Source organism: Artemia sp. Qi Xiang Cuo, chromosome 15, assembly GCF_049724085.1.
Source record: "Artemia sp. Qi Xiang Cuo chromosome 15, ASM4972408v1, whole genome shotgun sequence".
Lineage (NCBI taxonomy): Eukaryota > Metazoa > Arthropoda > Branchiopoda > Anostraca > Artemiidae > Artemia > Artemia sp. Qi Xiang Cuo.
The window spans coordinates 12,538,444-12,565,409 of record NC_142808.1 but is presented as its reverse complement, the minus strand read 5'-3'; the positions used below and the strand labels follow the sequence as shown (position 1 = coordinate 12,565,409).

At 31.4% G+C, this 26,966-nt stretch overlaps 1 protein-coding gene across 1 annotated transcript; it reads left to right on the top strand.

The window, feature by feature from the left end:
- The first annotated feature begins 189 nt into the window (after window positions 1-189).
- ics (ras suppressor protein 1) lies at window positions 190-26,291 on the top strand. The gene is made up of 2 exons (XM_089100872.1): window positions 190-996; window positions 26,039-26,291. Exon 1 carries the CDS (start codon window positions 190-192, stop codon window positions 985-987), a length of 798 nt encoding a protein of 265 aa, XP_088956998.1. The 3' UTR covers window positions 988-996; window positions 26,039-26,291.
- Window positions 26,292-26,966: the final 675 nt, after the last annotated feature.

Here is a 26,966-nt window from a genome sequence, read left to right as displayed (position 1 = left end):
ATTTCAAAAGAAATTCCCGCTTAATGAATAAACATAAGAAAATTTTTTTAAAAATTTTGGAACTAAAATAAAAAGCTGTAATTTTACTATTGAAATATGTATTTATTTAAAAAAAATATATATTACCAATGTAATTGATAATTTTATCACATTCATCATAAAGGGCGTTAGTCTTTAAATCAAATAAACATGTCGAAATTTAAAAAACTTCTGGAAGAGGCAAAAGGCAAAGAGTATGCCGAGATTGATATAATCGATCGTGGCGTATCCTGTTTCGATGAACTTGGAGATGTTTTTAGTATCAATAATATCACCAGGTTGACTTTGACTCATAACAAAATCACATCAGTCCCTGCTGCCATAGCCAACTTACTGAATTTGGAAATTTTGAATTTGTTCAACAATAATGTTGAAGAATTGCCAACTTCTATATCATCCATGCCAAAACTGAGAATTCTTAACCTTGGAATGAATAAGCTTAAAACTCTTCCAAGAGGTTTTGGTGCATTTCCCGCTTTGGAAGTATTAGATCTTACTTACAATGATCTTAATCAAGAAAGTCTTCCTGGAAATTTTTTCATGCTAGATACTCTTAGAGCCTTGTATTTGGGTGACAATGATTTTCTTACAATCCCAAGTGAAATTAAACAATTGAAGAATCTTCAAATTTTGGTCCTTAGAAATAATGATCTGACTGTGCTACCTAGAGAAATTGGTGACCTTCAAAGGCTGAGAGAGCTCCACATTCAAGGCAATAATCTCACAGTGCTGCCGCCTGAAATTGGTAATTTGGACTTGACAGGTAGTAGGTCATTCATTAGAATGGATAATAACCCATGGGTTACACCCATTGCTGACCAGCTAGCTGTTGGGATAACTCATGTCTTTGAATACCTAAAAAGTGAAACCTACAAAACAGTATATAACAGACACTTAACTGCATCTGAAAACTCCAACAACAGTACAAGACAACCAAGAAAACAATAACATATCTTTGTAAGATCTTTATTTTATTGTTCAAATGTTCTTCTTTCCTTAAACCTGTTTAACTAATGTATATTAAGTTTGCTTTTGTTGTTCTGAAAATAATTCTAATTATAAATACAAGTTGATGTTTCATTCATTTGCATTGTGTTTTCATTAGGATAATGACCTGGTTAGACATAACAAGGTAAATTTGAATTATTAGGTGGGAACCAAATTAAAAAAAATTAGGTAAATTTTTAACAAATCATATTATTGAGTAACAACTAAAGTGAATATACCATTCAATGCCTTTTTTTATGCTGATTACAAATATAATAATCATTTTCATCAGAAACAAACTTTAGCCCCCCCCCTAACCTAACCCCCACCCCCAAATGTGCAAATATATATCCAAAATTGACATATATGGGGGGAGGGGGGGCTCTAAAATTCATTTCCAACAGAAATAATTATTATATTTGTAATCAGCATAAAAAAAGGGCATCAAATGGTACATTCACTTTATTTGTAAGTCAATAATATGATTTGGTAAAAATTTACCAAAATTTAATATAGCTTAGGCTGCTAATCAATGCTTTTTCCAAATATTATAATCATTACTTCTGCAACTAAATCCCTGATCTATAGCCTAGCCTCATTTGGGGATTGAGATAAAATTACAATTGTGCATGACTCCCAGTACTTAGACTTTTCCTAGTCTCAGAAATATGTTATGATTAAAACATAATTTTTAAAGCATGGACAATAGGCTTTGAATCTTGGATATGATGTGTATAGGCTTAGACATTTAGGATTGTCTAACCTATACTATAGACAGTTAGAATTGTCATTCTACTTCACAATATTTGTCTTAGATTAAATCTGTTCAAGATTGAGTTTGTCTAAGATTTTGATACTTTTCTCTATAATTAAAATCCACTGTCCAACATTAGATTGAATTTTCCAACATTGGGTTCAAGCTTTAAATATTTGTCCAAGTCTGTGGCTTCACTATTGACTGTCAGTGCATTTAAAATATTTAGCATTTTTTCATGGCTACAGTCAAAGTACAATCATTTTAAATTAGCAGGAATGTATAGATTACTGTTTCTCTACCTAAAGGTTGTAATCCCATAACCACAAAGATTTTTTATTTATCTTAAACCCAAACATTTTAACTTTGAATATATAAAAATGAAACCTAACAAACAAAATATAAAATGAATAGCTCAGTCAAACTTTAAGACAAATAGAACTTACCTCTAACTACAGTATGACCACCTCTCCTTCCTCTGAGATTTTGTAGAGGATAATGATTTTTTTTTTATTATTATACTTCTCTGAAAAAAATACAACTTGAATAGTTTTTTTTTTATTATAGCATTACAAACTTAAATGATGCTCCAACTTCTAAGGATTCTTTATCTGATAAGTTAATTATTGAGTACCAATTGTCATAGCAAACTATGCAGATTGCTTATGAATTGCCAACTGACATTATAAAAGTTTACTTAGGAATTAATACCTTATTTTTTTAAAGTGTCCTTTAAAAATTTGAAAGCCACAAATGTAGTTATTCTAAAAAATAGTTTGTTTCTTCCCTATATTGTGTTTTAATTCAGTTTTTTATGGCATAACATAAAAACACTGTTCTAAATATTGATTATTTTCAGTAAAGAATAACAGCATTCTACCTTTAGGTAATTTGAGTGGTTATCAAACTCTTATTTGATGGTTATCAAACATCTAACTACAGTATGACCACCTCTCCTTCCTCTGAGATTTTATAGAGGATAAGGAGTTTTTTTTTTATTATTATACTTCTCTGAAACAAATACAACTTGAATAGTTTTTTTTATTATAGCATTACAAACTTAAATGATGCTCCAACTTCTAAGGATTCTTTATCTGATAAGTTAATTATTGAGTACCAATTGTCATAGCAAACTATGCAGATTGCTTATGAATTGCCAACTGACATTATAAAAGTTTACTTAGGAATTAATACCCTATTTTTTTTTAAAGTGTCCTTTAAAAATTTGAAAGCCACAAATGTAGTTATTCTAAAAAATAGTTTGTTTCTTCCCTATATTGTGTTTTAATTCAGTTTTTTATGGCATAACATAAAAACACTGTTCTAAATATTGATTATTTTCAGTAAAGAATAACAGCATTCTACCTTTAGGTAATTTGAGTGGTTATCAAACTCTTATTTGATGGTTATCAAACATCTAACTACAGTATGACCACCTCTCCTTCCTCTGAGATTTTATAGAGGATAAGGAGTTTTTTTATTATTATACTTCTCTGAAACAAATACAACTTGAATAGTTTTTTTTATTATAGCATTACAAACTTAAATGATGCTCCAACTTCTAAGGATTCTTTATCTGATAAGTTAATTATTGAGTACCAATTGTCATAGCAAACTATGCAGATTGCTTATGAATTGCCAACTGACATTATAAAAGTTTACTTAGGAATTAATACCCTATTTTTTTTAAAGTGTCCTTTAAAAATTTGAAAGCCACAAATGTAGTTATTCTAAAAAATAGTTTGTTTCTTCCCTATATTGTGTTTTAATTCAGTTTTTTTGTGGCATAACATAAAAACACTGTTCTAAATATTGATTATTTTCAGTAAAGAATAACAGCATTCTACCTTTAGGTAATTTGAGTGGTTATCAAACTTTTATTTGATGGTTATCAAACCTCTAACTACAGTAGTTAATTATTGAGTACCAATTGTAATAGCAAACTATGCATATTGCTTATGAATTGCCAACTGACATTATAAAAGTTTACTTAGGAATTAATACCCTATTTTTTTTAAAGTGTCCTTTAAAAATTTGAAAGCCACAAATGTAGTTATTCTAAAAAATAGTTTGTTTCTTCCCTATATTGTGTTTTAATTCAGTTTTTTTGTGGCATAACATAAAAACACTGTTCTAAATATTGATTATTTTCAGTAAAGAATAACAGCATTCTACCTTTAGGTAATTTGAGTGGTTATCAAACTTTTATTTGATGGTTATCAAACCTCTAACTACAGTAGTTAATTATTGAGTACCAATTGTAATAGCAAACTATGCATATTGCTTATGAATTGCCAACTGACATTATAAAAGTTTACTTAGGAATTAATACCCTATTTTTTTTAAAGTGTCCTTTAAAAATTTGAAAGCCACAAATGTAGTTATTCTAAAAAATAGTTTGTTTCTTCCCTGTATTGTGTTTTAATTCAGTTTTTTATGGCATAACATAAAAACATTGTTCTAAATATTGATTATTTTCAGTCAAGAATAACAGCATTCTACCTTTAGGTAATTTGAGTGGTTATCAAACTTTTATTTGATGGTTATCAAACCTCTAACTACAGTAGTTAATTATTGAGTACCAATTGTAATAGCAAACTATGCATATTGCTTATGAATTGCCAACTGACATTATAAAAGTTTACTTAGGAATTAATACCCTATTTTTTTTAAAGTGTCCTTTAAAAATTTGAAAGCCACAAATGTAGTTATTCTAAAAAATAGTTTGTTTCTTCCCTATATTGTGTTTTAATTCAGTTTTTTATGGTATAACATAAAAACATTGTTCTAAATATTGATTATTTTCAGTCAAGAATAACAGCATTCTACCTTTAGGTAATTTGAGTGGTTATCAAACTCTTATTTGATGGTTATCAAACATCTAACTACAGTATGACCACCTCTCCTTCCTCTGAGATTTTATAGAGGATAAGGAGTTTTTTTTTTATTATTATACTTCTCTGAAACAAATACAACTTGAATAGTTTTTTTTATTATAGCATTACAAACTTAAATGATGCTCCAACTTCTAAGGATTCTTTATCTGATAAGTTAATTATTGAGTACCAATTGTCATAGCAAACTATGCAGATTGCTTATGAATTGCCAACTGACATTATAAAAGTTTACTTAGGAATTAATACCCTATTTTTTTTTAAAGTGTCCTTTAAAAATTTGAAAGCCACAAATGGAGTTATTCTAAAAAATAGTTTGTTTCTTCCCTATATTGTGTTTTAATTCAGTTTTTTTGTGGCATAACATAAAAACACTGTTCTAAATATTGATTATTTTCAGTAAAGAATAACAGCATTCTACCTTTAGGTAATTTGAGTGGTTATCAAACTCTTATTTGATGGTTATCAAACATCTAACTACAGTATGACCACCTCTCCTTCCTCTGAGATTTTATAGAGGATAAGGAGTTTTTTTTTATTATTATACTTCTCTGAAACAAATACAACTTGAATAGTTTTTTTATTATAGCATTACAAACTTAAATGATGCTCCAACTTCTAAGGATTCTTTATCTGATAAGTTAATTATTGAGTACCAATTGTCATAGCAAACTATGCAGATTGCTTATGAATTGCCAACTGACATTATAAAAGTTTACTTAGGAATTAATACCCTATTTTTTTTTAAAGTGTCCTTTAAAAATTTGAAAGCCACAAATGTAGTTATTCTAAAAAATAGTTTGTTTCTTCCCTATATTGTGTTTTAATTCAGTTTTTTATGGCATAACATAAAAACACTGTTCTAAATATTGATTATTTTCAGTAAAGAATAACAGCATTCTACCTTTAGGTAATTTGAGTGGTTATCAAACTCTTATTTGATGGTTATCAAACATCTAACTACAGTATGACCACCTCTCCTTCCTCTGAGATTTTATAGAGGATAAGGAGTTTTTTTTTTATTATTATACTTCTCTGAAACAAATAAAACTTGAATAGTTTTTTTTATTATAGCATTACAAACTTAAATGATGCTCCAACTTCTAAGGATTCTTTATCTGATAAGTTAATTATTGAGTACCAATTGTCATAGCAAACTATGCAGATTGCTTATGAATTGCCAACTGACATTATAAAAGTTTACTTAGGAATTAATACCCTATTTTTTTTAAAGTGTCCTTTAAAAATTTGAAAGCCACAAATGTAGTTATTCTAAAAAATAGTTTGTTTCTTCCCTGTATTGTGTTTTAATTCAGTTTTTTATGGCATAACATAAAAACATTGTTCTAAATATTGATTATTTTCAGTCAAGAATAACAGCATTCTACCTTTAGGTAATTTGAGTGGTTATCAAACTTTTATTTGATGGTTATCAAACCTCTAACTACAGTAGTTAATTATTGAGTACCAATTGTAATAGCAAACTATGCATATTGCTTATGAATTGCCAACTGACATTATAAAAGTTTACTTAGGAATTAATACCCTATTTTTTTTAAAGTGTCCTTTAAAAATTTGAAAGCCACAAATGCAGTTATTCTAAAAAATAGTTTGTTTCTTCCCTATATTGTGTTTTAATTCAGTTTTTTTGTGGCATAACATAAAAACACTGTTCTAAATATTGATTATTTTCAGTAAAGAATAACAGCATTCTACCTTTAGGTAATTTGAGTGGTTATCAAACTCTTATTTGATGGTTATCAAACCTCTAACTACAGTAGTTAATTATTGAGTACCAATTGTAATAGCAAACTATGCAGATTGCTTATGAATTGCCAACTGACATTATAAAAGTTTACTTAGGAATTAATACCCTATTTTTTTTAAAGTGTCCTGTAAAAATTTGAAAGCCACAAATGTAGTTATTCTAAAAAATAGTTTGTTTCTTCCCTATATTGTGTTTTAATTCAGTTTTTTATGGCATAACATAAAAACATTGTTCTAAATATTGATTATTTTCAGTCAAGAATAACAGCATTCTACCTTTAGGTAATTTGAGTGGTTATCAAACTCTTATTTGATGGTTATCAAACATCTAACTACAGTATGACCACCTCTCCTTCCTCTGAGATTTTATAGAGGATAAGGAGTTTTTTTTATTATTATACTTCTCTGAAAAAAATACAACTTGAATAGTTTTTTTTATTATAGCATTACAAACTTAAATGATGCTCCAACTTCTAAGGATTCTTTATCTGATAAGTTAATTATTGAGTACCAATTGTCACAGCAAACTATGCAGATTGCTTATGAATTGCCAACTGACATTATAAAAGTTTACTTAGGAATTAATACCCTATTTTTTTTAAAGTGTCCTTTAAAAATTTGAAAGCCACAAATGTAGTTATTCTAAAAAATAGTTTGTTTCTTCCCTATATTGTGTTTTAATTCAGTTTTTTTGTGGCATAACATAAAAACACTGTTCTAAATATTGATTATTTTCAGTAAAGAATAACAGCATTCTACCTTTAGGTAATTTGAGTGGTTATCAAACTTTTATTTGATGGTTATCAAACCTCTAACTACAGTAGTTAATTATTGAGTACCAATTGTAATAGCAAACTATGCATATTGCTTATGAATTGCCAACTGACATTATAAAAGTTTACTTAGGAATTAATACCCTATTTTTTTTAAAGTGTCCTGTAAAAATTTGAAAGCCACAAATGTAGTTATTCTAAAAAATAGTTTGTTTCTTCCCTGTATTGTGTTTTAATTCAGTTTTTTATGGCATAACATAAAAACATTGTTCTAAATATTGATTATTTTCAGTCAAGAATAACAGCATTCTACCTTTAGGTAATTTGAGTGGTTATCAAACTTTTATTTGATGGTTATCAAACCTCTAACTACAGTAGTTAATTATTGAGTACCAATTGTAATAGCAAACTATGCATATTGCTTATGAATTACCAACTGACATTATAAAAGTTTACTTAGGAATTAATACCCTATTTTTTTTAAAGTGTCCTTTAAAAATTTGAAAGCCACAAATGTAGTTATTCTAAAAAATAGTTTGTTTCTTCCCTATATTGTGTTTTAATTCAGTTTTTTATGGCATAACATAAAAACATTGTTCTAAATATTGATTATTTTCAGTCAAGAATAACAGCATTCTACCTTTAGGTAATTTGAGTGGTTATCAAACTCTTATTTGATGGTTATCAAACATCTAACTACAGTATGACCACCTCTCCTTCCTCTGAGATTTTATAGAGGATAAGGAGTTTTTTTTTTATTATTATACTTCTCTGAAACAAATACAACTTGAATAGTTTTTTTTATTATAGCATTACAAACTTAAATGATGCTCCAACTTCTAAGGATTCTTTATCTGATAAGTTAATTATTGAGTACCAATTGTCATAGCAAACTATGCAGATTGCTTATGAATTGCCAACTGACATTATAAAAGTTTACTTAGGAATTAATACCCTATTTTTTTTAAAGTGTCCTTTAAAAATTTGAAAGCCACAAATGTAGTTATTCTAAAAAATAGTTTGTTTCTTCCCTGTATTGTGTTTTAATTCAGTTTTTTATGGCATAACATAAAAACATTGTTCTAAATATTGATTATTTTCAGTCAAGAATAACAGCATTCTACCTTTAGGTAATTTGAGTGGTTATCAAACTTTTATTTGATGGTTATCAAACCTCTAACTACAGTAGTTAATTATTGAGTAGCAATTGTAATAGCAAACTATGCATATTGCTTATGAATTGCCAACTGACATTATAAAAGTTTACTTATGAATTAATACCCTATTTTTTTTAAAGTGTCCTTTAAAAATTTGAAAGCCACAAATGCAGTTATTCTAAAAAATAGTTTGTTTCTTCCCTATATTGTGTTTTAATTCAGTTTTTTATGGCATAACATAAAAACATTGTTCTAAATATTGATTATTTTCAGTCAAGAATAACAGCATTCTACCTTTAGGTAATTTGAGTGGTTATCAAACTCTTATTTGATGGTTATCAAACATCTAACTACAGTATGACCACCTCTCCTTCCTCTGAGATTTTATAGAGGATAAGGAGTTTTTTTTATTATTATACTTCTCTGAAAAAAATACAACTTGAATAGTTTTTTTTATTATAGCATTACAAACTTAAATGATGCTCCAACTTCTAAGGATTCTTTATCTGATAAGTTAATTATTGAGTACCAATTGTCATAGCAAACTATGCAGATTGCTTATGAATTGCCAACTGACATTATAAAAGTTTACTTAGGAATTAATACCTTATTTTTTTAAAGTGTCCTTTAAAAATTTGAAAGCCACAAATGTAGTTATTCTAAAAAAGAGTTTGTTTCTTCCCTATATTGTGTTTTAATTCAGTTTTTTTGTGGCATAACATAAAAACACTGTTCTAAATATTGATTATTTTCAGTAAAGAATAACAGCATTCTACCTTTAGGTAATTTGAGTGGTTATCAAACTTTTATTTGATGGTTATCAAACCTCTAACTACAGTAGTTAATTATTGAGTACCAATTGTAATAGCAAACTATGCATATTGCTTATGAATTGCCAACTGACATTATAAAAGTTTACTTAGGAATTAATACCCTATTTTTTTTAAAGTGTCCTTTAAAAATTTGAAAGCCACAAATGTAGTTATTCTAAAAAATAGTTTGTTTCTTCCCTATATTGTGTTTTAATTCAGTTTTTTTGTGGCATAACATAAAAACACTGTTCTAAATATTGATTATTTTCAGTAAAGAATAACAGCATTCTACCTTTAGGTAATTTGAGTGGTTATCAAACTTTTATTTGATGGTTATCAAACCTCTAACTACAGTAGTTAATTATTGAGTACCAATTGTAATAGCAAACTATGCATATTGCTTTTGAATTGCCAACTGACATTATAAAAGTTTACTTAGGAATTAATACCCTATTTTTTTAAAGTGTCCTTTAAAAATTTGAAAGCCACAAATGTAGTTATTCTAAAAAATAGTTTGTTTCTTCCCTATATTGTGTTTTAATTCAGTTTTTTTGTGGCATAACATAAAAACACTGTTCTAAATATTGATTATTTTCAGTAAAGAATAACAGCATTCTAACTTTAGGTAATTTGAGTGGTTATCAAACTCTTATTTGATGGTTATCAAACCTCTAACTACAGTAGTTAATTATTGAGTACCAATTGTAATAGCAAACTATGCAGATTGCTTATGAATTGCCAACTGACATTATAAAAGTTTACTTAGGAATTAATACCCTATTTTTTTTAAAGTGTCCTTTAAAAATTTGAAAGCTACAAATGTAGTTATTCTAAAAAATAGTTTGTTTCTTCCCTATATTGTGTTTTAATTCAGTTTTTTATGGCATAACATAAAAACATTGTTCTAAATATTGATTATTTTCAGTCAAGAATAACAGCATTCTACCTTTAGGTAATTTGAGTGGTTATCAAACTCTTATTTGATGGTTATCAAACATCTAACTACAGTATGACCACCTCTCCTTCCTCTGAGATTTTATAGAGGATAAGGAGTTTTTTTTATTATTATACTTCTCTGAAAAAAATACAACTTGAATAGTTTTTTTTATTATAGCATTACAAACTTAAATGATGCTCCAACTTCTAAGGATTCTTTATCTGATAAGTTAATTATTGAGTACCAATTGTCATAGCAAACTATGCAGATTGCTTATGAATTGCCAACTGACATTATAAAAGTTTACTTAGGAATTAATACCCTATTTTTTTTAAAGTGTCCTTTAAAAATTTGAAAGCCACAAATGTAGTTATTCTAAAAAATAGTTTGTTTCTTCCCTATATTGTGTTTTAATTCAGTTTTTTTGTGGCATAACATAAAAACACTGTTCTAAATATTGATTATTTTCAGTAAAGAATAACAGCATTCTACCTTTAGGTAATTTGAGTGGTTATCAAACTTTTATTTGATGGTTATCAAACCTCTAACTACAGTAGTTAATTATTGAGTACCAATTGTAATAGCAAACTATGCATATTGCTTATGAATTGCCAACTGACATTATAAAAGTTTACTTAGGAATTAATACCCTATTTTTTTTAAAGTGTCCTTTAAAAATTTGAAAGCCACAAATGTAGTTATTCTAAAAAATAGTTTGTTTCTTCCCTATATTGTGTTTTAATTCAGTTTTTTTGTGGCATAACATAAAAACACTGTTCTAAATATTGATTATTTTCAGTAAAGAATAACAGCATTCTACCTTTAGGTAATTTGAGTGGTTATCAAACTTTTATTTGATGGTTATCAAACCTCTAACTACAGTAGTTAATTATTGAGTACCAATTGTAATAGCAAACTATGCATATTGCTTATGAATTACCAACTGACATTATAAAAGTTTACTTAGGAATTAATACCCTATTTTTTTTAAAGTGTCCTTTAAAAATTTGAAAGCCACAAATGTAGTTATTCTAAAAAATAGTTTGTTTCTTCCCTGTATTGTGTTTTAATTCAGTTTTTTATGGCATAACATAAAAACATTGTTCTAAATATTGATTATTTTCAGTCAAGAATAACAGCATTCTACCTTTAGGTAATTTGAGTGGTTATCAAACTTTTATTTGATGGTTATCAAACCTCTAACTACAGTAGTTAATTATTGAGTACCAATTGTAATAGCAAACTATGCATATTGCTTATGAATTACCAACTGACATTATAAAAGTTTACTTAGGAATTAATACCCTATTTTTTTTAAAGTGTCCTTTAAAAATTTGAAAGCCACAAATGTAGTTATTCTAAAAAATAGTTTGTTTCTTCCCTATATTGTGTTTTAATTCAGTTTTTTATGGCATAACATAAAAACATTGTTCTAAATATTGATTATTTTCAGTCAAGAATAACAGCATTCTACCTTTAGGTAATTTGAGTTGTTATCAAACTCTTATTTGATGGTTATCAAAAATCTAACTACAGTATGACCACCTCTCCTTCCTCTGAGATTTTATAGATGATAAGGAGTTTTTTTTTATTATTATAATTCTCTGAAAAAAATAAAACTTGAATAGTTTTTTTTATTATAGCATTACAAACTTAAATGATGCTCCAACTTCTAAGGATTCTTTATCTGATAAGTTAATTATTGAGTACCAATTGTCATAGCAAACTATGCAGATTGCTTATGAATTGCCAACTGACATTATAAAAGTTTACTTAGGAATTAATACCCTATTTTTTTTTTAAGTGTCCTTTAAAAATTTGAAAGCCACAAATGTAGTTATTCTAAAAAATAGTTTGTTTCTTCCCTATATTGTGTTTTAATTCAGTTTTTTTGTGGCATAACATAAAAACACTGTTCTAAATATTGATTATTTTCAGTAAAGAATAACAGCATTCTACCTTTAGGTAATTTGAGTGGTTATCAAACTTTTATTTGATGGTTATCAAACCTCTAACTACAGTAGTAAATTATTGAGTACCAATTGTAATAGCAAACTATGCATATTGCTTATGAATTGCCAACTGACATTATAAAAGTTTACTTAGGAATTAATACCCTATTTTTTTTAAAGTGTCCTTTAAAAATTTGAAAGCCACAAATGTAGTTATTCTAAAAAATAGTTTGTTTCTTCCCTGTATTGTGTTTTAATTCAGTTTTTTATGGCATAACATAAAAACATTGTTCTAAATATTGATTATTTTCAGTCAAGAATAACAGCATTCTACCTTTAGGTAATTTGAGTGGTTATCAAACTTTTATTTGATGGTTATCAAACCTCTAACTACAGTAGTTAATTATTGAGTACCAATTGTAATAGCAAACTATGCATATTGCTTATGAATTACCAACTGACATTATAAAAGTTTACTTAGGAATTAATACCCTATTTTTTTTAAAGTGTCCTTTAAAAATTTGAAAGCCACAAATGTAGTTATTCTAAAAAATAGTTTGTTTCTTCCCTATATTGTGTTTTAATTCAGTTTTTTATGGCATAACATAAAAACATTGTTCTAAATATTGATTATTTTCAGTCAAGAATAACAGCATTCTACCTTTAGGTAATTTGAGTGGTTATCAAACTCTTATTTGATGGTTATCAAACATCTAACTACAGTATGACCACCTCTCCTTCCTCTGAGATTTTATAGAGGATAAGGAGTTTTTTTTTTATTATTATACTTCTCTGAAACAAATACAACTTGAATAGTTTTTTTTATTATAGCATTACAAACTTAAATGATGCTCCAACTTCTAAGGATTCTTTATCTGATAAGTTAATTATTGAGTACCAATTGTCATAGCAAACTATGCAGATTGCTTATGAATTGCCAACTGACATTATAAAAGTTTACTTAGGAATTAATACCCTATTTTTTTTAAAGTGTCCTTTAAAAATTTGAAAGCCACAAATGTAGTTATTCTAAAAAATAGTTTGTTTCTTCCCTATATTGTGTTTTAATTCAGTTTTTTATGGCATAACATAAAAACACTGTTCTAAATATTGATTATTTTCAGTAAAGAATAACAGCATTCTACCTTTAGGTAATTTGAGTGGTTATCAAACTCTTATTTGATGGTTATCAAACATCTAACTACAGTATGACCACCTCTCCTTCCTCTGAGATTTTATAGAGGATAAGGAGTTTTTTTTATTATTATACTTCTCTGAAAAAAATACAACTTGAATAGTTTTTTTTATTATAGCATTACAAACTTAAATGATGCTCCAACTTCTAAGGATTCTTTATCTGATAAGTTAATTATTGAGTACCAATTGTCACAGCAAACTATGCAGATTGCTTATGAATTGCCAACTGACATTATAAAAGTTTACTTAGGAATTAATACCCTATTTTTTTTTTAAAGTGTCCTTTAAAAATTTGAAAGCCACAGATGTAGTTATTCTAAAAAATAGTTTGTTTCTTCCCTATATTGTGTTTTAATTCAGTTTTTTGTGGCATAACATAAAAACACTGTTCTAAATATTGATTATTTGCAGTAAAGAATAACAGCATTCTAACTTTAGGTAATTTGAGTGGTTATCAAACTCTTATTTGATGGTTATCAAACCTCTAACTACAGTAGTTAATTATTGAGTACCAATTGTAATAGCAAACTATGCAGATTGCTTATGAATTGCCAACTGACATTATAAAAGTTTACTTAGGAATTAATACCCTATTTTTTTTAAAGTGTCCTTTAAAAATTTGAAAGCTACAAATGTAGTTATTCTAAAAAATAGTTTGTTTCTTCATTATATTGTGTTTTAATTCAGTTTTTTATGGCAAAACATAAAAACATTGTTCTAAATATTGATTATTTTCAGTCAAGAATAACAGCATTCTACCTTTAGGTAATTTGAGTGGTTATCAAACTCTTATTTGATGGTTATCAAACTCTTATTTGTGGTAATTTTTGTTTCATTTGATCATTTATTTCAATTTATGTTTTTTTAAATTTTTATTTATTCATTCATAGCTAATTCTTTTTTTTCAGTTTGGCTGTTTATATGGCATTTTTCTCATTTTTGGTCTTAATTTCCTGTATTGGTTTTCTTTAAACACATTTTTGAGATGTTTCATTTTATATCAATTGTGAATTGTTGAGGGTTTTTGAGTCAATATAATTTATTTTGTCTTTTTTTGGATGTAACACTAAAAATTATGATAAATTATGCATCACATGACTATATAAAATCACCTCAATCCCTTTGAAAGCTTCAAGATCCTCTCAAACTCTAGTTGATGGCTCCCAGTTGACTAAACTGGGAGCTGATGACTCCCAGTTGGACCTTCACTGCCTGTTTTCTCACTCCTTGTCAAGATGGTATCTGAAAGGCCAGATGGAGAGAGTATTGACAGTGAAGTCCTTCATTTCTGCTTTAAAGGCCATGGGGTCTTTATGGGGATCATTGTATGTGATCCTCCCCACCCCCACCCCCTTCTGACTGGCTGATGCTGCCTTATAGTTGTTTTAATTTTAAAGACTTTTTCCACAAAACAAGCTTTTCAAAGAAAAGTAGAGCTCCATTAAGCCAAATAATGGGCAGAAATAAAGTCAGATATTCTTCAAAGTGTAAAACTACCCCAAATCACTATCAGTAAATAAATGAAACTCAAAACAAGCAAAGATTAACATTAGTAGGGCTTGCAACTCCCATGCCTATTTAAGACCAGAACATAATTTAGGCATTACTGAAAAAAAACGACCATGGATTGTCAGTTTAATTTACATATATTTATATTTATTCCTTAAACTTTAATTTTTTTTTATTTAAGTAAAAAAAAATGAAAACATTTAAAATGCATTTTGTTTTCAGTAAAATGCAAATTGTTTTCTGGTCTTTAGAAGGCATGGGGAATATCAGCAAGGCCATACCCAGGATTTTTTCAGAGGGGATTTTACTCAAAGATTTTTTTCAGGGGGAGAGGGGTTTAAACAAAAAACCCTCAAAAAACACATACAAAATGTGTTTATATCCATTTTTGTTACGTTTTTACAAGCCAAACAAACATTTCGGGGGGGGGCGGGGGTTCAAACCCCCCTAACCCCCTTCTGGGTATGGCCTTGAATATCAGCCCTTCTAATGTTAATTTTCTAATAATATTTATATCTCTTTGGTTTTTTTCTATAAGAATCCATAGTTTGGCTTGCTATTTGTACGTTGAGAGAAACTTTTTCAATAAGTTTTAGTCATGAGACAATCTGTACTTTTCTTTTCAATTTTATACATCCTCAATTCTCTCTAAAAACAAAACTTAATATCATTCCCAAAAGATTCTATCTATGCTCTTTGACAACCTGGATGCACTTACACCCTGTTTATTTATTGAGATTGTAAGAGGAGAAGTAGTAATAGTAGTAGCTTTAAAAATTGCAACTAAATACCCTCAGTTGTTCTTGATATATTGATGGAATGTCTTATTGGCAACTGTAAACACAATACCTTTTGGTTTAGTTTTAAAGTAGCATTATATTTTATAGCATAATGGGCCAATTGCATAATTGGGAGGCAGTGGTTGACATGCCGAATAAGACACAGACATAGTTGCTAAAAACAAAGTTACTGGGCAATTCTACTATGCTGAACAAAATGGTTGTCTCAAAATTTTGACCGGATGTGTTTGGAAAATGAATCGCCTTGAGAGACTGGCTGATTGTCCTCCAATCTCTTTTTAATCTTAAAAAGGACAATAGAACTTTCAATTTTGTTCCAAATTAGCTCCTTTAAATGTTTCAATGATATTTCTAGCTATTATAGAGTGGTGCTGCCTATCATATTACTTATATGCCCATTTGAAAACCTGCATGAATACAGTTTTTTTGTTCAATTGAAACTCCCCCTGAACGCTTCCTAAAAGTTCCACCTTAATACTCTTAGCATCATTAGTTACAGTAACTGTAGTGGTAGTATTAAAAGTATACACATAGTGACTTCTGGCTAGTTCAAAATCCCCCACAACTTACCCTTAAAGGTCTAACTTAATAAAATAATTTGTTCTTCAGATATTGGTTTGTCACCTTTTTGAAAGTCCACATGCTGATAGTTTGGCATAACTTACAACCCTTGCCGCCAGACTATGGGGAGTTGTGTCAACCTCGAAAGCCTTGTTATGCGATCTTTGGACTATTTTTGAACAAATGGCTATCTCAAAATTTCTATTGGATACATTTAGGGAAAATATAATGTGGGGGTATAGCTGCCCTCCAATAAATTTGACTCTTAAAGGGGCACTTAAACTTCCAATCCAATGAGCCCCCTTCGAAGTTTATACAACCACACTTTCCATAAAAACCTTATATTCCCTCGGGGCATAACTTACAAACCTTGCTGCGAGGGCTCTGGAGGGGGGGGTCTCATCCTCAAAGACATAATTTCTGGACTTTTAAACTACGTCAAACAAAATAGCTACCTCTAAATTTTTATTGGAAGTGTTTTGGGAAATGATGGGTGTGGGGGGGGGGGCTGGTTGTCCTCTAATCACTTTTGTCTGTAAAAGAGGGCACTAAATAAATTTCTATCAAATGCATTTTGGGAAAATACACTGTGTGTGGGGGGGGGATATCTGCCCTCTGATCACTTTGACTCTTAAAATAGCACTATAACTTCTGATTACCAATCCTATGAGCCCTCTCCAAAGTTTATATGACCGCCCTTTCTATAACAACCTTATATGCCCCAGGGCATAACTTAAAACCCTTACCCTGAGGGCTATGGGGGGGATTGCATCCTAAAAAACATAATTTCTGGATCTTTCAACTACACTGAATAAAATGTCTATCTAAAAACTTGGATTGGATGTGTTTGGAGAAATGATTGGAATGGTAGGAGAGAGCTGGTTGACCTCCACTTATTTTTGACTGTTAAAAAAGCCACTAGAACTTCTGATTATCAATCCAATGAACCCCCTCTGAGTTTGATATGACCCCTTTTCTTATAAAAACCTTTAACCCCCCCCCCCCCCCCCCCCGGACATAACAACCCTTGCCCTGAGAGTGGGGGAGGGGGGGGTGTCATCCTCAAAGTCGTGATTTCCGGACTTTTAAACTATGCTGAACAAAGTGGCTGTCTCAAAATTGTATTTGGATGTGTTTGGGGAAATGATTGGCATGGGGGATTGGCATTGGTTGCCCTCCAGTCACGTTTGACTATTAAAAAGGGGACTAGCCCTCTCAATTTCCAATTGAATGAGTTCTTTTTGAAGTTTTTACAACATTTCTTTCTATAAGAAGCGCCCTGGTAAAATAAAAATAACAAATTGTGCCCACATTGCTCTTTACTTAGGCAGCGCTATTGCGCCGCCTATGATATTTTTGTTTTGTGATTTCTATTATACAGCATTGGAAGTGCCGATTAGACCAGGTAAGCCCCCCTCATAAAATTCAGTCTATGGTCGCACATGCCATTATTGAATGCAATTAATGGTTTACAACCTCTACATGTTGCAGAGAAGCCATAATGATTGGACTATAGGTAAGGTACACAAACATTTGAAGCACTACACATTATTATCATTATTTTTTTGAGAACTTGTACAAAATAAAAAGATAGCAGAATAAAAGAAAAAAAATACACAACTCACAATAATAAACACTAATGAAGACAAAGGTTAATGCTGATTAAATATAATTGCTTCATTGGAAGTTGGAAAAAAAAGAAACAAAAATAAAACAGAACAACTGGATTGATATTGAAGCTCAAGGATGGCTAAATTTTAATAACTAGGCATTGTAAAAAAAAAAAAATACTTGTGTTAACCAGAATTTCAAGTTGAGGGAAACATTCTATTGCTGGCAACTGTGATTTAAGGTAATTCAAGGCATTCAGCAAAATAGGAGAAAACAAAGAATAGTTCTATCATGTCCAAGTTAGTTTATATTTTCCATATGCTCCAAATGAGCATAATTTGGGAAAACTAATTCTTTCCTGTGGATCAATGTTTTCCTCTGTCTGAATATTTTGAGTGTGAAAGAAAAATTTGGTAGATAGGAATCTGAAAAATAGACAAAGTATTTAGAATAAATGCATTAGTACAAAAGAAGAATTATAAAGCCTACCAGAAGAGGATAGTATTTTTAGTACTTTTTCAGTACTATTATTTTTTTTTTGAAATAATTTTTCTTGTTGTATTACTAATAAAAACATAAATTGCATTATTTTAATGCATACTGTTTGTTAATTATATCAAATATGGTGGCAGAAAGCAACATCCTTCTTATATATGTTTTAAAATGCATGTGCTAAAACGGGACAGGGAGCATCCTTCCCCAGTGGGTAAAATAAACAAGACATCATTGTCCACTAAGAGATAAGGCATCCCCTCATTGAGATTGATTCAGGGGTCATTACTTCTCAGAAAAATTGTAGTCAAAACATGAACATGTAGGCCTACTCTATTTGTTGTTTTACCCTCTCCCCAAGGTTTTGATCTGTAATGTACCAATGATAAGAATGTTGTAGGATGGTTTAATGATATGTGTAAATCAAGGTTTTGATATTTCACAGTGATGATCTAGAAACTTTAATCTAGAATTTCTAACACCTTTGCCAAGTCAAGACACCCTGCATCCCACTGCACATACTCTGGTAACTATTTTTTGCATGCCATTCAAAGTTCAAATTCCCTGGTTAGATTAGCCATAGATAAAAGAAAATTATGCTGTTAGAAAACAAAGACAATAATTAAACTAAATAAAAATATCTTGCCAAGATACTGGAATCTATCTCATGTGTTAAGTTAAACCAAGAGACTGCTATTTTTGTTCAATTAATCAAAAAAAACTTTTGGCACAAAATAAGTTTTTCAAAAAAAAGTAAAGAACTCCATGAAAACCAAAAATGAACAAAAATAGAATCGAATAATCTACCAAGCATACAACTACCACAAATCAGTATTAATAAATAAATGATACCCAAAACAAACAGAAATTAAAATAAGTCAAACTCAAAACGAGCAGAAATTAATCTGAGTAGGGTTCTAAACCCTATAATTCTAAGAGTTAGAATATAATTTGTACTTTACCGAAAAAAATTTGCATTGTCAGTTTAATATACATATGCTGATATTGATTCCTTAAAATCTTAATTAATTTTTGATTTATTAAAGATATAAAGGTGAAAACATTTGAAAGAATTTTCAACGACAATGCCCCCAGGGCATAACTTATAAGCCTTGCCCTGAGGGCTCTGGGCGTTTGTCATCCTCAAAGACCTAATTTCCAGAAATTTCAACTACGTTGAAAAAAATGGCTATCTCAAAATGTTGATTGTATGTGTTTCGGGAAACGGTGGGCGTGATAGGGGGGGCTAGATGCCCTCCAATTATTTTCGACTATTAAAAAGGCCACTAGCCATTTCAATTTCCAATCGCATAAGCACTTTTTGAAGTTTCTACAACAGCGCTTTCTATAAAAAAAAACTTATGTGCCCTCAGGGCATAACTTACAACCCTTGCCCTGAAGGCTGTGCGGGTGGAGGTTGTCATCCTTTAAGACCTAATTTCCAAAACTTTCAAATACATTGAACAAAATGGATATCTCAAAATTTGATTGGATGTGTTTGGGGAAAAGGTGGGCGTGAGAGGGGGATCATTTACCCTCCAATCACTTTTGAATATTAAGAAGAGCACTAGCTCTTTGAATTTCCAATCGAATAAGCCCTTTTTGAAGTTTCTACGACAAAGCTTTCAATAAAAACCTTATATGCCCCCAGGGCATAACTTATAACCCTTGCCCTGAAGACTGTGGGGGGGGGGAGTTCCCTACTCAAAGATATTATTTCCAAAACTTTCAATTATATTGAACAAAATGGCTATCTCAAAATTTTGATTGGATGTGTTTGGGGAAATGGTGGGCGTGGAAGGGGTGTTAGTTGCCTTCCACTTTTGAATATTACAAAAGGCTCTAGCATGGCAATTTCCAATCGAATGAGCCCCTTTTGAAGTTTCTACGACAACGCTTTCTTTGAAAACCTTATATGCCCCTAGGGCATAACTTATAACCCTTGCCTTGAGGGCTGCGGGGGGTTTGTCATCCTCAAAGACCTAATTTTCAGAACTTTCAACTGCGTTCAACAAAATGGCTATCTCAAAATTTTGATTAGATGTGTTTGGGGAAAATGTGGGCGTGAGAGGGGGTTAGTTGCTCTCCTATCACTGTCAACTATTAAAAAGGGTACTAGCCCTTTGAGTTTCCAATCGAATGAGCTCTTTGAAGTTTCTACGACAGCGCTTTCTATAAAAAATCTTATATGCCCCTAGGGCATAACTTGCAACCCTTACCCTGAGGGTTGTGGAGGAGTGTCCTCCTTAAAAACATAATTTCTATCTGGAAATCACAGTTTATAGAATTATCCAGTAAGTTTATCGCAGATCATTTCTGGTCTTCATTCTCGGTACGAACAAAAGCTCCTCCCACTTCTTTCTGCATTAGCGGGCTAGTCTGTTTCCGTCAATCAATGAAAAATGGTTACAAAGTGCATTATTCGTAATAGCGGGTTTCCACTTGTTTCGTGTCCAAGAGAAATCTGACTTGTCTACCCGTGAAAAGATCTAATGCCGCTTATGTTTCTATCTGCAGAAACGTTCTCTGGAGCACTCGCACCTTGGTCCGGGTTTTTATAATGGGTGAGATAGGGTATGATCATACTGCTAATTCTATAAACTTTGCTGGAAATGAACTACGCTGAACGAAATGGCTATCCCAAAATTTTGATTGGATGTGTTTGGGGAAACGGTGGGCGTAGAAGGGGTGTTAGTTGCCTTGCAATCACTTTTGACTATTAAAAAGGGTACAAGACACTCCAATTTCCAATCGAATGAGTCCTTTTCGAAGTTTCGACGACAACTCTTTCGTTACGAAATGCCCTGATCTAAAGAAAAAATAAATAATAAATTGTGCCGACATTGTTCTTTACTTAGGCAGCGTTAAAGTGTTAAAAGTGGCCTAGTCACAAGTATGTGAAGCTTATAGCTAAACAAATTCCCACAAAACATAATAATGCCTTGCATAACTCAGCTAACACATGCAATTTTGTTAGTAGGAAACATGGTGCTCTCAGGCTCAGCATTTAATGCAAGGTGTCAGTAAACTAAGGCGGATTCAGAGCAAAATCTGGGAGGGGGAGCAATATGACATGGCGCCAATAATTGACAAGTTTATCTAAAAAAGAGTACAAAAAAAGGAGGGCGCCAAAAATATCTTGGGGGGCAGCCCCTCTGGATCTGTAACTGAAAGTAAAATATCCCTGGGATGTATTAAAACCATATGAAGTGAACCCCCAAATCTGGAACTATGGCTTATAAGATATTGGGTGGGGGGGAGGTCCTCTCGGAGATTGGTCCGTTAGAGGCAAATATTAGAGAAGGGAAACTACCCTTTTTGAAATATAGTACCTTAAAGATTTGCATTTTTTATTTTTGACCCCTCCCCTCCCATCCCCAGGAAATAACTTTAGCAGTAAGACCTTAAACCAATTGTAACACAGGTACAAACAGGTTCAACCAAATGGATAAAGGGTAGAAAATCCTTCCTAGGACGGGGAGAGGACAGGGGCGGAATTCGCTATGGAATAGGGGGCAACTGTCCCCTCTCGACTCCAGTTTGCCCATCCCCCCTGCTGAAACACGTTTTTTCAAAAACTGTCAAAACGGGGTGCTACAGTCACAAGCACTAAAGGTCATTTTGTCGACAAGGAAAATCCGTCAGAACGTCGATACGTCAGTTCATCGACAGTGGCAATCGATACCCGCCAGAACCTCGACAGTCATAACATTGACACGTCATAACATCTAAAAAAAATTTAGATGTTATGACGTGTCGATGTTATGAATGTCGACGTTCTGACGGATTTTCGTTATGTAAAAAAATTTACAAGTTTATATAATAGTAATAAGTATTTTTTAGTTTAGAAACAAATTTCGGCTATATATTTGCACATCAGGGGGGTGGGGGTAAAGCATAGCATATATTAAATGCGTAACCTAACCTAACTTAGGCAGCCTACCTTTCCCCCCTAAACCCTAAAAAACTAAGGTTATTAAATTTTAGATTTTATGAAAAAAAAAAATTAGATGTTATGACGTGTCGATGTTATGACTGTCGACGTTCTGACGTCTAGTGGTTCTGACGGATTTTCGTTATGAAAAATTTTTTAGATGTTATGACTGTCGACGTTCTGAGGGTAGCGATTGTGACTGTCGATGAACTGACGAGTCGATGTTGTGACGGTTAGTGGTTCTGACGGATTGTTTGTCGGGGTTATGACGGATTTTGTCGATGTCCTGACGGTTAGATGTTATGACGCCTTCCCGTCAAAACTAAGATAAGCCTGCATAATTCAAGGATCCAGAAAAACAGGCCAGTTTTCTTTTGTATATATCTGCCCTTATGATATGGTATTATATGGCTCATTTTTCACTGTCATTTTACTTGTTCTGGTAAAATTGGCTCCAACTTTACCCACCCTTCTTTTCCCCAGGATTTTGAAAAAAATTACATCACCGGGAGAGGGGGGGCAATCATTCTAAATGTATTTCAAAGCCACTATTTTAGTTTTTCCAGGTGGTTTCTTTGGACCAAGCTAATGTTGCCCTAGTAAGCTTATCTTGAGGCCTAAACACTTTGATTGTCCTTCTCAACTCATAGAAAACTTCCTAATACCCCTGCCCCTTAATGCTCACTATGTATGTACCTGATGAATATTAGAAACATGCAGATTTTGCAGCATAACTAAATTATGCATTTTTAGTGGGAATGAAGGCTAACTAGGAGTCAAAATTTCACTTTTTCAACCAAAAAAAGACGGTTAAGAAAGCCTTGCAAATATTTTTCTATCCTGCTTGCTAAAAAATAGTATGGAACAAATGGAAAGATTCTGGTGTACTAATTTTAATTTTTTAATTCATGACCGTCTTCCAAAAAGTTGCATTCATTCATAACGTTTATATTTTATGCAAATTACCTAATTTTTTTTTGAAAGTGTTGTCAATAATTTTATCAAAATGATGCTTATTTGTTAGCGTTTATTCCAACTTGAATGGTAGGCAATCTTTAGTCCATGAAGTTTTAGCACTGTTTCCAAGTTTTTAATCTCTAATTCTAATAGAAATGTATCTTCATCTGCTACAGAATGATTCTAGAATTAAGTTATATATGGCAAAGGATACCTTCTATATCAGAATAAGTTGTCCCATGTGCTTTTCAAATACAGTAAACAGCTGCTGCTTCGAATAAACATTTTTGTTTATCTAAATAAAAAGGGATCCTGTTAAAAATAGTATAAAGTGGCTGTCCTTGTTAAGGAACATAACGACTTCAAAGATGGCCACTTCTATGGTTTTTTTTGTTTTTTTTTTTTTTTTTTTTTTTGATTTTTTTTTTAAGAAAGAAAGAAGGATTTATTGAAAAAAAAATATCAACAAAAAATATTGCTTCCTCCCCTAAAAAGCAAAGCTTGTCCGTGGGGGAGGTAGAGAAAACAAAATCCTTAAAACAAAGAACACTTGGCCACCGACACCACTAATACCATCACACTAAACAATAAATACAAAATAATATCATATATTATACTTCCTCTGGGAACAAAACCCCCACAATAAATAAATAAATAAATCAGTTAAAACTCATATTCAGTTAAAACACACTAGACATTGTGAATACACGCTTTGAATGTATAAAAATTCGAGTTAGACTCTAAAAATTGTCTAAAATGGTTGCTCTTCTTAAAGAACATAATGACTCTAGAAATGGCCACTTCTTGGTATTCAAAGGGGGGGGGGCAAAAGGTAATAATTCACAAACAAACCCGAGAAAAACCTGTTTTTGACCATCATTGGAAACAGACCTATTAACTTTCTTTGCTCATATCCCAGAAGAGTGTGATCCCATGCCTGCCTAAATGACTGAATTACTAATTGAAAGAATCAACAGTTAATATTTCATTTTTCTGCAAGAAATGTGCATATATTCTGTCAGGGAAGTTGTTAATATTTGGCGAGCCATTCCCTCATGAGCTTCAAAAATCTATTGAAAGGCATTCACAGGGTGCCAAAAATGAAACATCTGAAGGACGTTTCCTTTCATTATCCACAGGGCTATTTATGAGTCTTTCAATGTGTGTGTGTGCGTGGGGAAGCAATCAGTGTTTTTATGGATCTTCTATTAAGTTTTTTTTTCTGTTTTGTGGGTAAACCCTGTAGGTGGTATTTAGTGCAAGATTCCTTTTCTGGATTATAAATTACAACAACAAATGAGCAACACCATTTGTTTCCCAATTCAAGATTATTTCCAAATATAATAGGCGACAGCGTGAAAATTTCGAAGTTCATATCCAGGCATTGAGGAAGGAGAGAATCAGATGCAATTGTCATGGTAGTGCCAAATGTATCTGGAAATTAAATTTACTTAGACTTGAAACGTGAGTAGAGGCAATAAGAAGTGTTGCACAAAACCTTGGTTGACTGTGCTAACCAAAGTGTTGCAAAAGCAACACTTAGACTGGAATCTGAGGAATCTGAGGTGAAATACTGTATCGACTTTGTAGCCAACAAACTTATCGTTTTTAATCACTACGGATTGAAATATAAAACATCATCTTACAGAGCCAAATTAGTACTATAGATCTATCCCTAACTTTTCAGAACTATTTTGCTACTACTCTTTAATGTAATAATTAAGGAACCGTTACGTTGTGAAGCTTGTAAATTCATAATCGCTGCATGACCACTCCCCCCCCCCCTGCTTGTCCTGAAATTCTTTTGGATAAAGAGAGCGAGTAGGAAGAGCCACATTGGACAATAAGCCTTCAATTGCTGGAAACAGGCAGCTCGAGTACTCGTACTTCCCACAAGCCATCCAATTCCCTCGTTTCTTAATTTCCTTTTGTTTTGTGCTATTGTGTTTGTTATAGCTTAAATAAGTGTCTTAAATTCATTAACAATTGTATAGCAAACAACACTGTGTAAAGTGTATACTTCTCTAAAGTGTGACTTTCTCTCCTCTTTGGAGTCTTATGGTAGCGTTGGCCTACAATATGGGGTTCGACCGGTGGAGGATATCTAGTGTCTCTAACTTTCATAAAGTTTATGTGTAGAGTATAAAGTGTTTATTTATACTTATAATAAAGTAAATGTACATGTGATGAGAATAGAAGCAGATTAGCAGAATTAGAACTGATTCAAGTAATCTTAATTGGTAGTATGGGCGCCCATAAGCTGAATTCCAGGGGGGAGGGGCAAACCTCGTCTAATTGGCACTTTTAATGCTATATAATAGAAATATCAGAACGAAAATATAAAAATAAGGCAACATCGTTCAGCCAGCCCCCCCCCTGATTGGTAGCTTATATTCAGTAAAACTAGCAGATAAGACATCAGGACATATGAGAGGAACTGCCCTATTTTAATCTGTCAACTTAGAAGAATTGAAGCAAATACTCAGAATTAATATAGTCATCTAGAAAATGGACATTTGACAGAACTTGAGAATTCAATTATACATCTAACACGGAAAAGCCCACTTTCACCAAAGTTTGTATCAGGGCCGTACCCAGGATTTTTTTTTCGGAGGGGATTTTACTCAGATTTTTTTTCGGGGGGGGGGGGAGGGTTACACATAAAAAAAATTAAAAATCGCATACAAAATTTGTTTATATCCATTTTTGTTAAGTTTTTACGAGTCAAAAAAACATTTCGGGAGATGTTCAAACCCCCCCCCCCCTCTGGGTACGGCCTTGGTTTATATATAAGAATTGTGTCGATGTTGAAGGCAAAAAAAACTTCTTTTTTTTATCTGATTGATTTATTGTGTATTTAGAAGAAACCTCCTAGAAGCCAAAATGAGTCTATTATTGATTCCAGGTGCTGTTATTTGAAAGAAGAAGAAATAAAAGGTAATTGCAAAAGATGACCCCCCATTTTTGATGATGGTCGTCCTATAGCAACGTATTCATACTTGCACGTCCTTCTCTGCAATTGCACGTTTTTGCACATCCTATGGAATCCATTAGCAAAATATGCCAATCCCTCATCTACAGATGACTAGGGTATAAAAGGTCGAAAACAAATATATATTGACTTTATAGCCACTTGAACCTTATCCTTTTAGTCGTTGGCATCATTACAGGTTAAGACCTAAAATATCATCTGTTGGAGTCTAATTATTACTATGCATCTATCCCCAATTTTAAAGAATTATATTATTATTGCAGGTCCTCTTTATTATATTATTATATATATAATATAATAATATAATATATTATTATATATTATTATAATATGAATAAATTATATTATTGCAGCTTCTATTTATTATAGGCCTAATAATTTTGAAACCACCTCATTCCGATTTATTTTTATTTATAATCACTGCGTAACCGCGTTACTTGAGTTTCTACAATGTATATCAGGAAATAATAAGTATACCAACTAGGAAAATTTTGCTAGCCCCTCATCGACAAGATGAGCATGGCCTAACAGCTAAATGCTATTTTGAAGTCTAAATTGTTTTAGACTTTTGATCGGAATGCCTTTTTTCAAAGGAGTTCTGGAGGACTGACCCCCAACGCCCCATGAAGGGCCACAAAACGGAGATTAGCATCGCCAGTTTGGACCTTGAGGGTCTAGTACCGTCATACTCGCATATATTTGTATCAAGGACTGTTGAAATAAATATCAAAACCTAAGTGATATATAAATATCACTTAGTTTCAAAATTCTTTACAGCACATAATTAACGCATTATTTCATTTGACGAAAAAAGTATAGCATTGATCAATACGTACAATTT

What these genes read in the sequence shown, in the direction of transcription:
- ics (XM_089100872.1), top strand. Translation starts at nt 190, where the DNA reads ATGTCGAAATTTAAAAAACTTCTGGAAGAGGCAAAAGGCAAAGAGTAT.